At 46.8% G+C, this 18,185-nt stretch overlaps 1 protein-coding gene across 4 annotated transcripts in view; it reads right to left on the bottom strand.

Moving 5' to 3' along the window:
• Nucleotides 1–170: 170 nt before the first annotated feature.
• Nucleotides 171–18,185, bottom strand: part of KIAA0930 (KIAA0930 ortholog) — a 40,715-nt gene continuing 22,700 nt past the window's right edge. For 2 of the 4 annotated variants that reach the window (XM_064654054.1, XM_064654056.1), the window contains exons 3-10: nt 16,850–16,957; nt 15,408–15,485; nt 13,109–13,210; nt 12,754–12,894; nt 10,582–10,776; nt 8,632–8,794; nt 6,717–6,872; nt 171–5,006 (exon numbers count right to left, since the gene is read on the bottom strand). In XM_064654054.1, coding sequence (XP_064510124.1) covers nt 4,966–5,006; nt 6,717–6,872; nt 8,632–8,794; nt 10,582–10,776; nt 12,754–12,894; nt 13,109–13,210; nt 15,408–15,485; nt 16,850–16,957 — 984 coding nt within the window. In that variant the 3' untranslated portion in view covers nt 171–4,965. The remainder of the gene's footprint in view (nt 5,007–6,716; nt 6,873–8,631; nt 8,795–10,581; nt 10,777–12,753; nt 12,895–13,108; nt 13,211–15,407; nt 15,486–16,849; nt 16,958–18,185) is intronic. The other 2 variants (XR_010430507.1, XM_064654055.1) reach the window with 2 other exon arrangements.

The raw sequence follows: 18,185 nt of genomic DNA, 5'->3' as shown, positions 1-18,185 counted from the left end.
TTAATGACTATGTAATTAAACATGGATCAATTTAAAAGGGTTGTTCTAAAGGCAAAAAGCTTTTCCAAACAAATTCAGGACCACACTGACTCTTACCTTCTTCTCCCTTACCCAATGCCAAGTTGTCAGAGACTGACCACTGAGAAAAAACACGATTAACAGAGCCCATGGTCGTTTAAGAGGTCTGTTTATTGGCTGCAGGGTCCAACATTTTCTTCACTGCTGCCATATGCAAAGTCACCTCTGTTTTTGGTGCACAACGTTCTCCTTGCTCTTTGTTCACAGGGCTCAGTACAGTGCCAGCATGATTTCCAACCCATCACCTTTTAAGCAACACTGATGAACCAATGGGGCAAATAAAACCCAAACCATGCAACATGTGTTAGGCTGAGAAAATGAAGCTGAGAATATTTATATATTTACACAGAGAACGTTCAACATTGCAACCCGCTCGCAGACTCGTGTTCCCCTGACCAGGTATCCCAACAGCTACATTCTGGTGTAAAATACTCCTTCTTCTTTAAGGTTTGGTGTAAAAGCTGCTTGTTCCACAATGCCTTTAACTGGATTCTACTGCACCTACTTGTGACACAGAATTCCTACACACCAGCACCACACACTGCCAGTCACACCCCACAGGACACAGTAAGGCATTCACAGACCTCTGACTGCTGTGACCACAGGAAATCCATCTTCCAGAGCTTTCAGCTGTGACCTCTGGAAACCATGAGAGCCTTTCAGACACAAAGGGCGAGTCCCTAAGAGACGGACTGTTCTTCCAAGAACTTTAAACTTGTCATTCCTTGACACTGCTACACACAACACAGACAGGATTTAAGACTAATACATTAATTTCCTAAATAAAAATTTGTTCTTAAACCCTGCTGGGTAACAACAGGGCTTAGGCACTTCTGAAGGTTTTGTTTTACATCTGTCTTCAATATGGGGAAGTTTCAGACTACAAAATACAGGACAAGAAATCATCTGGAACGAGAACAATTAAGGACTGGCAAGAAGCAGGTCAATAGTCTAAGAGCACAGACTGTTTCTCTGGACTCCACATCCACACAGAACTTCAGTGACCACATGGGATTCTGCACATGAGGGTCTGCTGGAAGAAATCTGTCTGCAGAGCCAAGGACTTCACTGTCTAAATTAAAACCTGTGTAAGAACATACTTTGGGAAAACCACTTCACTGTGAAAAGCCACCTGTGCAAACAGATCTCTTTTCTGGAGAGCACACCGTGCCCAGAAATGGAAAACTGAGTGACAGCGACCCAGAGCCCAACACAGCCAGGCCTTGTAAACAGTGAAGACCAGGAGAATGGAAAGAGGAGGAATGGGGACCACACAGACTGGGTCAGCCCAGACAGCTGAAAGACTTGTGGCGCTTCTGAAAACAGCTTCTTTTGAGAGGAGACTTGGAATCCACCCTGTGCTGGCTGGCAGTCAGAGAACACAACTTCACACACGTGGTGTCTCTAAGGCAGAGCAATAATCTGCTAATACAAAATAGCTGATTTAAGAGATTTCTGGGAAAAAAATGAAAATAAAAAAAGGCTTTGTACTTGTTAAATTGACAGCAGTGAAAAGCCTACAAAGGGTGAGAAGATGCACATCCTTGCATTTGACACCTAACAATACACAACACCCATGAAGAGCCCAAGCCTCCATCTCCTCAGGGGAGATGGGCAGCAGGATGGAAGGAGTTAACTGAGCAAGGAGGTGTGGTGGGATTCTGTAAATAAATAAATAAAGCTGTTCTGCAAAGCTTCCCAAGCATGTTAACCCCGTGCTGCATCCTCAAACACCACCAGAACCAGTGGAACCCACTGTGCTCCAACAGTTCAGAGCCAAAGAGCCTTCATGGCCTGCAGGACACACCAGCTCCATCCCCAGCAATTATTTAAATGGCCAACAGAGGCTTAAAATGGTTTACTGCTTAGGAGCTACAGAATTAACCACCCTCCAAATTAATGGGGTGAGAGGTTCCTATTAACATTCCCTTTTCTTTTTTGGTGTAGTGCAATAGCATGCTAAGGGGCCAGCTGTGCCATCCTGACCCAAGCAAAACTTTGATGAACTTCCCTGTCAGTCTGTCCACACAAGGACAATAAATTATAACTTTCAGGGTCTGTTTAAAAGCAGAACAAAATGTGGAATTTGATAACGGAAAGTGGGAACCATGGGCTATACATAAGAAGTCCAAGTCAGTTGTTTAGAGAAGGAATAACTGAGAATCTGGCACATCTTTGTTTCTGAAAAGCACTATTGACATTCAGTAGACTGTTTGACCTCTATTTTCCATGGATGGCCACGAGGGCATACCTGTAGTCCTTTTCTACCAGAAAAGGTGAGTCTTCCACATACCTATAGCATATCCCACTAGCAAGATACAAGAAACAAACCGATTTTTTTAGGACATTGCAGCCCTTCAAACACTAGACACCAAAATGCACCCACGTACATGTAACAAAGCAGACGACACCTCCTGCATGACAGGTGTGGGATCTGAGCTGTGCCCTCGGTAACACTGCCTTCAAACTACTGCACTGTTTGCTGCATCACCCCTCACCTGCTCTGAGATCTTACACAGCAAGGTTTGCTCAGTCTTTCAAATCACACAGAATGAAGCTACCTAAACACAACACACAACACCAAGGGAGCATTACAAACTCCTGTCGACTGAGAAGTGTTCAGGCACCTACCACTGGAGTTCCTGTCTGGATACATTTCCTTTTCTCACCTGTTATTCCTCTGGCTGGCTGACTGAAAGGTATCAGCTGTCATTAGGAGCACAAACACCAACCCTCTCTCCCTTCCCTCCCCAGTGAATATCTAAAGGAAAACCAAGCACTGGTTTGCCCAGTCCAGCAGTATGAAAGTGCAGAATGAGGAGCACACTGAGAGGCTTGTTCTCCAGCTGAGGAGTGGTTTAATTCCCAGCCTGGGCCAAGGGAGAACACTTGTACGGACTGACATCAGGCACTGACTACCTGGGGATCTCAGGTAAGCACCAGGCTGCCTGGCAAGGTCCTTGAGAGGGCACTTCAGCTGCTGAGTGAGGCCTCCACCTGTGCCCTGGCCCAGGGACAAAGCCTGGGGCAGTGGGTTGGTGGGAACACCCTCCCGTGCACACTCACACAACCACGTGGGCCACAGGCTGCACTGAAAAGTGGCTGTGCTGCCAGTGACCAAGTGAACACCTTCCTGGTGCTGCTGCAACACATCTGAAGCCAACTAGAAGTGGTCAGCTGTCCCTGTCATACACTCATGCTGCCGGTGTAAGAACTGCTGCCACCCCGTGCTGAGGTGACAGCCCCCAGGCCTGGCCTCAAGCACAGACAGACCTCCTTACCACGCTGGAGTCACCATGCTGGGCTGAATGGCAAATTTAGTCTGCCTTTATGCTGAAGTGGAGCTATTTCCATGGCATCTAGCCTGAGGAAAAAAAGCAGAAAGTCCTGTTTGAGAGGTCAAGTCATTGGATGCTACTGAGAGAACAACAGCAAAGCACTTGGGCAAGGCCAGGTATGAGGGAGACAAAGGTCCAGGCTCAGAGCACGTGCCATTTGGTAACTGCAGCAACAGCGTCAGGTTTGGGTGCTCAGAGTCTGAAAAGTGACAAAAATGGCATCTCTGCTCTCCCTCTGTGCGTGTGGGGAGTCTGACATGCCCCAAGACACGTCAGCCCTCCTACTGCTGTGCCAGCTGTGCAGTCCTAAATAAACTCAAGTACGGACTGGCTCCCATATCAAAAGAGTGAGCCAGAGCACAGTAGTCTCAGTATTCAATCACTTTGTTTTCATATCCAGGACAGCAGAGTTTTGCTGTTTAGAGAGAGCTGCACTTCATGTGTAAACATAAGGCTGTTTTCCTGAGAGCTCCTGACACACCACTTTGAGACCTCCCATTACGCAATTTTTAGTCACTTTTCAGAACAGAACTATGCTTCCATCTTTTGTATTTCCAGAAAACTCTCTGTGCTTCAGTATGGAACAACCAGGAGATGGGGGATCTGGGCAAGCTGCCCGACCATTGATCAGCTCTCATGCCCTCCTGGCTACAAATGGCACCACAAGGATGACTCTACGTACTCTCAAGCCCAGTGCATGCAGGAGGATGTTGGTTACTGGGAAGGTTTTAGGCCCTGGAGTCCGATCACAGCCTCCTGTTTTTCCATTTTAGACTCAAACTGGCATTGACTCAGCTGAGAGAGAGAGAAGCAGCATTAGTACTGGAGACGAACCTCAGCTTTACTATAGCAGCACATTTTAGCCTTCTTTCCCCTGGTTCGTTTTCTTAGCCAGCTCTTGAGGATGAAAATGTTGCTGTTCTTTGGTAGATACGGAAATCCGTCAGCAGGGTTCACCTGCCCTAACACTGACACACGAAAAATGGGAACATTTTCAGCCTCTTTTAAGCTCTGGCCTGGCCTGCTGCACGTACCAAAATGGCAATGTGTCTTTGTAGGCTCTTTTTCCCTCAGCAGGACACGACTCTCTCATCCCTTGGCCCCCCACCCGCACGAAGCCGTTCCCAGGAGGAGAGGGCATGGCCAGAGTCTGTGGGACTGTGTCCGTCAGCAAGTCAGTAGGAAATTCCCAGAATGTTTCTCTCAAAGAGTATAAAGTTTAGCACATTCTGTACATGTGGTTGGTTTCTCAGTTATAAAGTAAACACAGTAGCAAACTGTCCATGAAGAGTTGACTCGGTTTAAACGCAGCCCCTTCTCGTTTTATCTTGCTGAGAGAGTCCCCTCCCAGTCAGAAACACTCCAGCGACGTGGGCATTCGGTGTGTGACAGCAGAGGAAGGAAGAAAGAGGCACTTTTGATCGGCTGGTATTCCTGGACTTCCCTTTTTCCCGCGGAGGTTGTGTTCCGACACTAGGTGGTAGTGCTGGCTCGGGAACCCGCTGTGCATAGGCACTTGGCAACTCGGCTCCAGGCAGGGTCCGCTCGGCTATGTCATCAGGATCGGCTTCTGCCGCACCTCCAGGATATCTGTGCAAGGGACACAAACACACGGCGAGCTTAGGGAGCTCCTGGAAGCGGCCCCAGCCCCGGGAAGCACATGGACTGCAGCACAGCCCACCGGGAATCTAAAACGTCCCAGTTCGCCGGGATGCAGCTGGGAGGGACTGAAGGATGGGAAACTGCAAATCCAGCCCAGCAGGTGGAGAGGACAGCTGGTCTACCCTCGTTTACACTGGGATGAAGCAACACGTGTCAGACACGGGGACGCAGCATCTTCCAGGGAAACAAGTGTAAGTGGTAATGGATCAAGGAATGGACTTGATGATCTCAGAGGTCCCTTCCAACCCAGCTGATTCTACGATTCTATGAAGTGCCATTAACAAGAGATGCCAAAGGGTTTTCCCCCTCTTGAAGGGAGAAATGCAACATCCCCAAGCCCCTTAGAGAGACTTCTGGATCTGAAGATGTGGGGACAAATCATTCAGCTGGTTCATCCTTTCTCTACAGCCCAAAGCCTACACTTCTGCCCTCAAAAAGCTACCATAAAAGCCACTCCTTTTTTTGGCTCCTCAGCTCCATATTGTCCAAATGTGACAGAATATGAACCTGTAAAACTTCTGTCATGATCATGGGCATCTTTCTAAGTATGACAATAAAACCAACATGCTGGCAAAGACAGTACACTGGGAAAACTGGAAACTGGGCTATGTCCTTTTGAAGGCTGCATAAAGAACAAAGAACATGGGAGAAGGGAGCACACGATTAAGAGGCTGATCAAACACAACTGCACAAAGAGGATGACATGAGTAAAAATTGACCTGCAGCTCCAGAGGGCTCCAGCCACGCTTATAAAGAATTAAACACAGTGGGAGGAGTCCAGTGAAGGGCCACAGAGATGATTAAGGGACTGGATCACCTGACACACGAGGAGCAGCTGACAGAAGTGGGACTATCCAGCACAGAAAGAAATCTTATCAATATGTATAAACTCAAGACATTTTAAAACGTACTTTGATCACTGTCACTGGGATTTTAATATCTTAGTACAGGCTTCTCCTAGGGAGATGAGCCCCTTTCCCACTTCACCCTGCCCCTCGTGCAATGCTCCTGCTTCCTGGAAAAGCTGCCACTGGCACAAGTGCATTGATCACAAAAAGGCCTTGGAAATGGGCTCTACCTGATGTGTCAAACTAAAACAAATGTGGGTAGTGAAAAACTGCAGAGGAAAATTCTGCCCTGGAGCCCAGACATTTCATGTCCTATTTCTGTGCATCTCAATATATGCTCCAACTCCTGCAACCGTATGTTCAACAAATGGAGTCTCAGAGAGGATGTTCAAGCTCAAAGCAAATATTTGAGTGGGGAGGCATTTGTGCCACCCACTTGAGCAACTATTAAATGCCAGCAGGAACAATACATCTTCTGTGAACTCCAAAAGGCCTGTGGTGGGAGAGGGAGCGAGCTTGGTAACTCCAGCTAACTTGCTCTAAGATTATCAACACAATTATCATAAGGAATAATTATTTTGCTGAAACGCTGTTCAAAGTCCATCCTTAATTACAGAGGAGCAACTTTTACTGGAATTTGTAATTTCTTCCAAACTGAAATCAATCCCTGCATACAGTGGGACTGCAGAGAAACACTTGTTCCTCTGACTTAGCAGCGAAATCCCCCAACGCAGAAGGTTGCCTAGGAACCAAAGGACTCTGGTTTTGCACAATACACGCCAAAATTCACCTGTTAAAATTCGATGCAATGGCAAAGTGATGTAAGTTAAGTGTGCATAGAGTAGGAAGTTTTCATCTGTCCTGTTCAGCTTCAGCCAGGAGCCCACCAGCGAGCGCCCCGTCCCCGACAGGGACCGCGAGCGCAGGTTGGTCGCGTTGTGCAGATCTGCAAAGGCACAGAGAGGCACAGAGCTTCAAGGGATTGCACTTCTTGCGCTTCACTGCAACACTTCTGAAGGTCAAAAAAAAGAGGAAGGCCCCCTATCCAAGGTTCAGAGACAAACCACATGCAGGACATGACTGTTACTGGTTTTTTAAATCAGTCAGACCTTGCCCGGCACAGAATTCCCCATTTACACTGGAGCTACTAAAGGGCAGCAGTGCAAAGAGCCTCCTGCTGACAGAGCAGCCAGGACAGGGAACGAACCCTCTGCTGCCACACTGCACAAGCAGCACCCTGACCCAGTCCTCCCTCACACACAGAATCACAGAACATCCCTAAAATTAAGTAGTTGCTCATGCAGAGATCCACCAGAGTAACAGAAGAGAAATTGTTTGTTTTGAAGAGAACTGACATCTAGCACACGGGGGAGAGTGAGCATTAAAGCCCCAGCTTCCTGCAGACCTGGCACCTTCAGCAGAGCCATTCTTTTCATAACTACTTTACATAACCACAAGTAACTTTTAAAACAAAAGGATACTGAGTCCTCTGTAAGTCAGACGTGGCTTTTACAACTGCAGGTCTCTCCCACAGCCATATGCTGCATTTTTGGACTGTTTGTAAACCTCTTCTCCAGTGCCCTGTAACACTCTGCCCTGTCCCACAGTGCTAGAAGCAGATGTTGAAGTCAACGTATCAGTTTTGGATCAGAGTGATCCAAGGTCTGGGACTGAAAGCAGGTCCTGATCCAAACAAAAAGAACACATGGTATCTAGCTATTCTAAATAACATGGGTTAAAACACAGGTTTTGATTAGACAAATTAAGTAAAAAGGGGGAAAGTTTTTATTGACAACCAGTTTGAGCTGCACAGAATCTGCATTAAACATTATCACTTCAGCTTGTTTTATCATGTGCAGTTCTTTATTAGCTAAGCTGGTCCAGTCCTGCTGATGGGCAGTATCTTTGCTACTACAGGCAGAACTCATGACCTGAAAATCACCTTTGTGTTTATCTGTGAGCACGCCAACAGACATTTATTGACTGAATTGTTTTTAAACATATGAAAAGCAGTTTGCACGTTGACGTTTGTGAGTTTCCTGCCTCACAAAACTGCGATGTGATTGGATTTATACTACAAAACTATATTCTGAGTCAGGCTCCATTTTTTTTATCTTGGTGGTTGTTTCCTGCTGAGCAACTAAAATTCAAAGGAAGAGTTCCACAAGGCATTAAACTGTAATACAAACAAACTCATGAGGTTTTCTCTTTAGAGAGTTCAGAACTGGTTCAAAGCCAGTTGAAGTAAATGTTTTTGTCACCAACTTTAACCAGCTCTGGATCAAGCAGCTCTGCTACTTACTCTCTCATGCACTGGGGAGTCTGCGTTTGAACCCTCTTCTGTCCCATAGGGTGAAAATCAGGCAATTCAGAGAACTTGCAGCTGAGAGTGTGCCCTACCCCACAACACCTGGAAGAGTGTGGCATCTGGGAAAGGGGAGGGTCTCTGCTGCTCAAGTTTCTCTCAAATGGACCAATATAAAGGAGAGAGATAAGGTTTAAACATATTTAGGAATTGTGGGCTCCAACCTTCAAAAAGATGCTCAAGCCTGTGAAAAGCCCCACCTTGAGAGAGGAACTGGCTCTTGTGTGGAGCTCTTTTACCCACCCTGTGAACCTTCTCGGGAACCCGGCGCTGGGATCCCCTCCCGCAGCCCCGTGCCCTGTGCCAGCCCAGTGTGTGCAGCTGGCAGCAGGTCCCTCACCTCCACCATCATCATCTCTGAAGAACTCCTCGCTGTCGTTGGCCGAGTGGGACTTTTTCATCTCTGCAATCCTGGTCCGGGGCACTTTCCTCTTGAGGGACGGCGAGAAGAACGACGGGCGGTTGTTGCGCTCCGGGGTCGGGGGGGTGCTGAAAGAGGTCACCTGAGAGGGGAGGACAAACAAAGGCTTGCTTTTCCCTCCATGAACCACATGTGTAAAAAATCAAAGTGTCACCTGAAGAGCCGTCTCAGCTCCAAGATGCCCATCAAGAGGAAAAATATTTTGATACATCATCGCCCTCAGCTGTCGTGCAAATAATGACCACTTTTCCCCAGGGTTTATAGTCATGAAGGAACAAAATCAATCATCTGGGCAGCAAGAATGTCAATCTGACTTTTGCATGTTGAAACTGAGGAGACTCATTATGCTAAGAACATATTGTATTGGACACACTCCAATGGTGCACCTTCATTTCTCTGGCAAGCACAAGGCAGTGGTTTCCCTGCTGAGAGGGCTGTCCCACAGGATCCCTGTGGAATGTCACAGTGTCCCCAGGGAGCTGGGTCACAAGGCCATTACTGAGCCCAACGTGCTGAGGCAGAAGCACAGTCAATGTCCAGCTGTGTGTGTGTGTCATGTTTCTATACAGGATTGGAGAAAACCAAACTGAGATGCCCTGTTGATTTGATTAGTCCAAGTGATGGTAAATACAGGGACAGAAGTGTCTGTGGTGAAACACAGGGACAAAACTGTCAAGAAACCCTTCCTTCAGAGCAGTAGTTGCCCTTGAATAATCCACATTTAAGGCCAAGCACATCTATTTTGGAGAGAGCTAAAATGCATGGCTGATGTACTGGCTTTGACAACAATACTTTAATAGTTTCATTTCAAATGGAAAAACAAAATAGGGATAGCTACTTTGCTAATGGATGCAAGGAACTTCTATCTCATCCCTCCTTCTTCATGCAGCCAATTTAACAACACATAACTCTCCCTGAGATGGCACCTGATACTGCCCCTATCTGTCCCCATAAATACATGGAGTGAGGATGGCAGCCAAACCAGGCTGATGTTACACTGCAGAAACACTCCACATTGTCCCTCTATCACTAATTTAAAAGAAAAAAAAAAGGCATTGTAACACCAACTGACCCTCTCCCTAGTGCACTTCATTGCTAATTTGTGCTCGTCTCTGTTTTTAATTCTGGGGCCATTTCATATCACAGCTGGAGGGGGAAAACCAGAAACAGACACATCACCATTAAAACCATCATCAAAAAGCAATGATAACACAGTATCAAACCCAATTTGATGTTTTCCAGTTCACACAGGCAGCCTTGGAGACAAAAAGATCATGTCACCTCTCCAGGCCTGACTCCTCCAGGCTGTATTTGTGTGGGAGAGAACAGGGGCCAAATCAGCATCTACAGTCTGATTCTACTGGCATTTTACTGCACTTGCACTAAAATTAAGCATACATATGAATATGATACTGCATCTAGATCCATACTGTTCATAGGCCTCACACTGGCAGCATTCCTCAGTGCCAAACTCTACAGTACCATCCATTTCCAGTGAGGTTTAGCAAGCAACCTACATAACACACAGATCCCATGTTCCTAGGTAAATCCCATCTCCTACAGAAACGGAATCTATTATTTTCATGGAAAACAGGCAGAATCAGTTTCCCTGGCATCAAGACTGCTGTTGTTTCAACAAAGCACTCCTCCAGAAGTATGAATCATCCAGTCATCTCTGTATCCAGCATTCGCTCAGGAGAAACTGTGCTAAAAACCCATCTCCTGTACTGAGTGTGTTCAAAACACACCCAGGCAAACCTCGGTTCAGAACCTGGCTGTGAGTTAAGCCCAGCTCCAGCCCCTCTGCCGGCTTTGGAACAAAGCCTGTTCATGCTCCACCTTCAGCCAGCATTTCTGTCTGCTGCTTACCCTCTCGTGCACTGGGGAGTCTGGGTTTGAATCCTCCTCTGTCCCGTAGGGGGAGGTGTCCCCTGTGGAGACCCTGCTCACGGCCATCTCGGCGTGCCCCTTCCCCTGCGGGCCCTTCATCCGCACGAACTCCATGTTGCTGTACTTGTAGAAGCCAAAGGACATCCTCTGGGCCATCTTCGCTGCCACACTCACCTGCAACACACAGCACAGGAGAGGAGAACATGCAGTACCAGCCCTGCAATGTGAAAACAGCCATCTCTGAAAGCAGTTATCCAAGAACGAGTCAAAACCATAGTGGACAGTGATTCTTAACAAGCACTTAAGCCAAAATCTGAAGTGATTTTACAGAGCCAAACACAGGCTCCGAGAAGAACCGACTCCCTCAGCTACGCAAAAGGCAGAGTTACCAATGGCACAGTGAGATAAACCAGAAGGTTTTTATCCAGACCCACGCTCTGAGCACAAGGACGTGCACACCTCACTGCAGCCTGTGCTGGGACACCTGTTAGAGTCCAAAAAGCAACAGACACACACATGAGATGCCCTGAGCCAGCAAAGCACACGGCACGACCCTGGCACTCCTTTGTGGCAAGTCACTTCAGACAGCTGTGTGTCCACACTGTCGAGGCCAAAGAACCAGCCCCATGCACAGCCCTGACCCTCAGCACCTTCAAACCCCCTCAACTGGCCCAGGGCTCAACTTCCAGTTACCACAACTGAACTGGAAGCTGAACTGAGAACTGAAAAAAGGAACAGACCAATATGAAAACAGTCAAGGTTTGGCCAAGTCAACTAAGTCAGACTTATCTGACAGTTTGAGCAGTTTATGGCAAGTTCCAGCAGTTTATGAAAGGCTGAGATGCCCATTATGGAGCATGACTCATATTGTACTGAGAATTACAGAACTGTAGAATAGTTTAGGTTAGAAAATACCTTTAAGATCAAGTCCAATCCTTGACCAAACAAGGCCAAGCCCACCACTAAACCATGTCCTTAAGTGTCACGTGTCTGTAAATCCGTGCAGGGCTGGTGACTCCACCACTTCCCTGGGCAGCTGTGCCAGGGCTGGACAGCTGTTTTGGTCAAGACATTTCTCCTAATATCCAATCTAAACCTCCCCTGAAACAACTGAAATCAAGGAACCTTCAAAAGCATAGAGAGGTTACTTCTGTAGCCTCTGTAAAGTTCTGTAAAAAGAATGATCCAATTTCAAGTTTTGCCTGTGGCTGTAGTGGAGTATTTGAAGAGCCAACAATTTCACTCCATCTAACAAAACAGTGTCAAGCAGCTGTGCTGTCAGTCAGGACATTGCTGGGATATGAGGTGCCTTTACCACATCAAATCTTGTCTTTCCATGGCAGGGCTTTCTTCTCCTGGTGTCTGCAGTGGTTCTGCATTCCCACGTATTTTAATAACCCTCCTGCTGATTCTGTGAGGCCACAAGGTGACAGTGGGAAAGAAACAATTTTTCTTTCATGTTCTCTCAAACTGCTAGAGGAGTATAACTGCTCACATTTAAAAGAGGGAGAAGGGAAATTATTCAGGACCTCTCCTGACAAGGGTAGAAACAAAGGGAAATGAATTTTACAGTCACAGTAGATATTGTGGGAATTTTTTTTGTTTCTGAAGATCTCAGGATTGTCTTCATAACAAACCATTTGACAAGTTTATTGACTCTTGATTTCAGTGCTAAGTACTGAATTTGAAGCTGAAAGTGCTGGCATTTCATGTTTCTGTAGGAAAGCAAAGAAAGCTTCTTTCTGTGGCAGTGAGACCACAGTGGTCTTTTGAAAACAGCCATGAGCACAAAACAGAATGGAGAAAAATATGCTTTACATAAAGCAAGGTAGTCACCAGAGTTTCAGATGTCCCAGGAGGTCATACCTTCTCTGAAGTAACTAGGAACATCTATGACCTTTCAAGAAAATGAAGGGGCTCCCAGAAAACTGTTGTTCAGGTCCATTCCTGTGTCATGCTCCTGACTACTGATCACCTTCACTCCTTTTGGAGTCTGAGTCAAAAGCAGGAGCTTTCAGGTAACTTTCAAAGCCAGAAAAAGGACTGATACACCTGATCTAACAGGACAAAAAGCTGAGAGCCTCAGCCACAAAGACAATCTGGTCAGAGCACCATCACTGCAAAGGGCAGTGTCCTTCAGAAGCTCCTTACCCTGTTGTCATAGACCTTCTTGAGAGCTTCATAGCGGATGGACCCCTGGAAAATCACCCCTTGGAAGGTGTTGCTTTTGTCACTGGCCACCAGCTCCACACAGACCATCTCTCCTTCTCCCACGGTCATGTCACTGAAAACCTGCCAGAGATCCAAGAGGAAACACTTGGAGGCAAACTGCAGTTGTTCCAATGGAAACACATGCAGATTCCCATGGCTGCCCTCAGGCCCAGGGCAGCTTCAATAACCCCTCAACCAGCCACGAACATTTGTTGGGAAGGTACAAGAAACCAGCTAATCAGACATAAGACCAGAATAGGACAAAACTTTGCTGCTGCTGCAACAAGGAACTCACCTCTTCAAAGCTGTCAATCATGAAGAATATATTGGGGTAGCTGATCTTGGATTCCTCTCCTTTACTGTCCATGGGGTGCTTGCTCGGAGATGCAAACACTTGCTGAGGAAGACAGAGGACAAACACCTCTTCTCAGTTAGGTGTGCTCAGGGATGGACACCCTGAACACAAGGCAAGGAACACCAAAACACCTCAGCCCAGCCCTGCTCACTTACACAAGAGGTGCTGGACATCCTGCAAAAGCAAAGCTGGGCTGGTTTCTGCCCATGGCCAGATCTGAAATAATGACCCTTGAGAAATCCTTGGATTTTCACAGGCAGGTTATCAAACACTGCTGGCTCCACAGTAAATGTCCCCGTGTGGAGCTGACCTCTCACCCTCCTGAGGCACAGCTGAGGCATCCCACATGTCATCACAGAGAAACCCCCCCCCAGCTGCCCTCAGGTCACTGCAATGCACTGCCAAGAGCACACACACACACCAGAGCTACGGTGGAGCAGCTGACCCAGCACCCTCCATTTCAGGTCATTTAATTGTTACTGTTGGCTCAGTGCCTCGCCAGGACCAACCTCCCCAGCAATGGGAAGTGTGGCCCTCGGGAGGACAAGCACTGGGTTTCTCATCCCCATCTTCTGCTCCTGCTCCTTTCTCTATCCGCTGAGCTTCCTCCTGCACACTTCTCCCTCTGCAGCAGTTCCCGAGTTCCTCTGGTGACTTCACACCACAAAACGTATTTAAATAGCTGAAGGCTTTAAATGTTATCATTCCAGCAAGATTAACAAGTAGGTAAGGAGGGAGAAAGAATTCATACCAAGCAGCTTTCTTTGCTTTCACCCCTGTTCAAACAGAGCTTTGAATCAAAGAGCTCTGTCAAATCTTAGCCCACTGTGGACGTGCTGAAAGCTCTGGATCTGCCCAGGCTGACAGGCTTGTGACACTCTTGCTGCACACCATTCAACACAAAACATAACTACAGACAGGATATTACATCATGACAGGGGTGCTTTGCCTTTTTTGTACTTATGAAGCCTACATGCACATTTAAATATAGATTATTAAAAAGTAAGGTTGCTTCAAGACCAGAAACATCATTAGAAAGTAATAAGACTCCTCCAAAAATGATACTTGCACCAATAATTTACAAGCAGTCCCACAGCAGGAGCCTCTAGGAGTGAGGAACAAAAAACCTCCTCCTCATTCTGCTCACATGCAGTGAGGGGACATCCCTCACCCTCTTCCTCATAGTTTTCAAATCTGCAAATAATATTTACAGATTTTTCTCAAAAAAATTTTGCAGAAGTTAACTGAGGGTGAAACTTGGATTAGTAAAAACTGAAAAAAAGCAATGAGAAATAACTGGCTTACATCAGCAGTGCAGTGTGGTGTCTCAACAGCACCAGAAGAAGGAAATTATTCCTAATTGTGCCTAACCAATGCAAATTACAGAGACAATAATCAGCAGCGCTAGTTTTGTAGGCAAAATAAAAGTTCTTTTAAAATGGTAAAACAAAATTAAGGGATTAAAGAGCACCGGTTTATTTCTGTAAAGCCACACAAGCAGCTGCATGAGCTAAGGGAATGGAAATGCCTGGGAAAAACAGCCTTTGAAAGGCAACAGCAGCCTCTTAAACAATCTCTGCTAACCAGAAGTTGTTGCCAGGTCTGCTGGAAGCTGAGTGAAGAAGCCTCAGGTTTCCTGTTCCTATCCCCTCCATGCTTGTTATTCAGTCTCCTCCACTGTGCTAAACCCTGGATTTACTGCACACAAGCAAGTGATTAAAGCCTTTGGTGTGGAGATGGAAGGAACGAGCAGTTTAAGAGAGAAACTGAGAATCTCATAGAATAAGGAGATACATGGGTAACCAGTAAATTCTCGACTGTTTAACAGCTCTACATCACAAATTTATCCTGACTACATCACAAATTTATCCTGAAGGCTCATTAAGACTAAAGCTAAACCCAATTTTAGGTTTAGCCTCAGCCTGGGGAACAGCTGGGCACGCTCCCCCCTCCCCAGCACCACCTTCCCTCTCCCCCCCAATCCAGCAGGCAACGATGCACACCCTGAGAGCATGCAGGAACCCTCCCAATTTTGTGAGAGGGGCTATAAAGGACATTTACATCTCCCATTTAGACGAGTGGCAAGAAATGTCACCACACAAGGACTGGAGATGCCTCACAAGGACACATCTGTCAGAGCACAGCCTGAGAACCACTCCCCGAGTTCTGGAGCAGTTTTTAGGATTAGGTAATCCTGGCTACCAAGCTCTGATCCACAACCACAGAAGGGGAAGCTCACCTGAGACTTCTTTCTGTGGATGTGAATGTCTCCTCCGTCGGAGCGCGTGCACACAGCACAGGTCACCACATAGTCCAGCTGAAACGGGGCACCAGGGAGAGAAACTCAGGGTTAGGGGTGGCAAAACACAACCTTCGTGTGCAGGAAGCAGAACACATGCTGTCTTCAGTCTTTTCTGGCTGTCTAAAAACTAAGACGTTTTGGCGTTGCCATTTTCTCTGCAACACTGAACCTCCTGCGATTGTCAAGGCTGTGTTTGTTCATCAACCCAGTGCCACTGCAATCTCTGCTGCACAAGCCCTGGGTAAGGACACTCCTGCCAATATTAACCCAGTGACACTGCAATCTCTGCTGCACAAGCCCTGGGTAAGGACACTCCTGCCAATATTGACCCAGTGCCACTGTAATCTCTGCTGCACAAGCCCTGGGTAAGGACACTCCTGCCAATGTTGTTTAGCACCAGGTTCCTGTCAGCTGGGGGAATGAGCAGCACACCCACCCCCCCTCAAGCACACTAAGGTAGAAATGGAAAAGATCTCCCTCCAAAATGGGAAAAGGAGACACAGTAATGAACACAAGTGACATGTTAGAGAGGTCAGAAAACATTGACACAGCCTGGCAGCAACCTGAAAAACCTTGTAAGGACCCAGTGCCACAGGTCTGGACTGCAAAGCCCAGCTGCAACAGCATCTCTGAACTCTGAGTGTGGCAAATGGATCCTGGTTTTATTGAGCATCAAATAAAGGCAGAAGCTGCTCTCTGCAGAGAAGTTCTGCAATGAGACTTCTGGGAGGAAGGAGGGAGAATGAAAACAATTTGTCTTCCAGGATGTGTGCAATGTCTCCCATTCTGAGATCATAATCAGCAAACTTTTAAGGGACCTCAAGTGACTAAAGTAATGTTCAGCTTCCCTAAGCACCAAAATAACACACACAATAACCAAACAACTTACGAGTTAATTAAAGAAATAACTTGTGCCTCATGTTTCCACCACCAGAAAAAGAGTTTTATTAAAGTTCTGATGTCAAGAGCAGCAAACCCCCAGTCTAACATATGACACTGTATTTCCACTTAGCAGTCCCCTCCCCTCTTAGCTGCACCACCATTGTGGACTCTAATGGAAACATTGCTTGCCTAACATCCCTTTCCCTCTCAAAAACCATTAAACTGGACAAAGCCTTTCTTTTGTAAAACTCTGTGACAGAACATAAAACTCAGCCCAGCCTCAATGCTTACAGCTCAGGTTTTTTGAGGAAAATCATCAGCATCTCAGTTTATGTTCATTTAGATTCTGAAAGGCAAAATTACAGCCAGTGTTTCCTTCTGTCCTCCAGGAGCGTTCAAATCCTCCAAGCCAGGGAGGAAAGGGGACAGCTCAAAGCCTACCCCCAACCCTCTGCAGCACAAATAGCCCATGAGAATGAGGTAAGCATCACTGTTACCTTCTGCAGGATGAGGTTCAAGTAGACACTCTCTTCCCAGTCAATGTCAGGGTCTCCCAGGCCGGGAAGCTTCTTAGAATCTCTCCGGTAAACTTCCACTTCAACCTGCTAAGGAAACGTCACCTCTCCTTGAGAACTGTTACTCAGAGGCACCTATTTGCAAGCACAAAACTGACACCAGAAGCTGCATGTTGTGGAGCTTCCCAGTTTTCCATCAGGATCGGATTTTGCTGACTGTGCAAGGCTTTGTGTGGAACTGAACTGGGGAAACGTGGGATGTGCAGGAGAACAGGGGAGAAAGGCAGGTCTGTGCAGGAGAACCTCAGCTTTGGACAGCAGCTGCATTTATTCCTTCTAGCAGGTTTTAACAAAAATGGAAGTAATAAAATCATGGATGCACAGGGAGTGTCTTCAGGGCTGAGTGAGAAACAGCCCTGCAGACACCAAGGTCATCCCGAGCTTTCCTCTTGGGATTATGGCTACTGAAATTTTCATGGGCAGTAACTGCAGAGGACAACGAGAAAAACACCCTCCAAAACAGAATTCCGACCCCCCTTTCCTGGATGCCGTTAATTATTCAGGAGTTGCACCTGATCCTCCTGGAACACGCTCTGGAGCCCACGGAAAGGCAGCAGAATGCCCGGTAGCCATGGCAACTCCACACCCACCGTGGCTGTAAAGCTGAAACAAAGCCCACTGCATCAGAGGCTGTACACTCTGCAAGAGGCCAAGTGCAGCTATGGACAAGCCCATCCATTTCAAAACATTTACTTCACTATTAATCCCTTGAATTCTGTGCCCACAGCCACTCTGCATGACCCAAAGGCAAACCAAGAGAGAAAGAGCAGTAAATGATCTGAAAAGATGATTAATTTCTGGTGTCTCTGCACGGAGCAGAACAGCAAGAAGATGTCTCAGACTCCACGGGGTTCATGGGTGGCTACCAACAAACACGCTTTCTAAAGAGAAATGCAAACAAGCATTTTGTCACACTCATCTGTAAACAGGAGACACATTCAGGCCAATAATCCCCACTGGGTTCCAAGAGTAGCTGCAATATTTCCCATTCTGAAGAAGCCAAGCTAGTTAAAGTTTTGCAACAGAAGAACTGGTGAGAAAGAGAACAGGATGGGAAAGCACATTTTGCAACATCTATTGCACATATTTAGGGCTTAAAATAGCAGCAACCACCTCACGTGAACGGGGATTACTGAGCGGTGAAGTTCAAAAGTCAGGCCCCATTTATCCCTAACGAGACAAGAGTCAGAGGCACACAGGGCCATCTGTACTGTCAGCTGGCAGCTAGAAACAGCAGCTTCCTCCATCTGCAAAGGCA

Source organism: Pseudopipra pipra, chromosome 5 (genome assembly GCF_036250125.1).
Source record: "Pseudopipra pipra isolate bDixPip1 chromosome 5, bDixPip1.hap1, whole genome shotgun sequence".
NCBI classification, from domain to species: Eukaryota; Metazoa; Chordata; class Aves; order Passeriformes; family Pipridae; genus Pseudopipra; species Pseudopipra pipra.
Note: the sequence above shows the minus strand (reverse complement) of the source record. Positions and strands in the feature narration are given on the sequence as shown.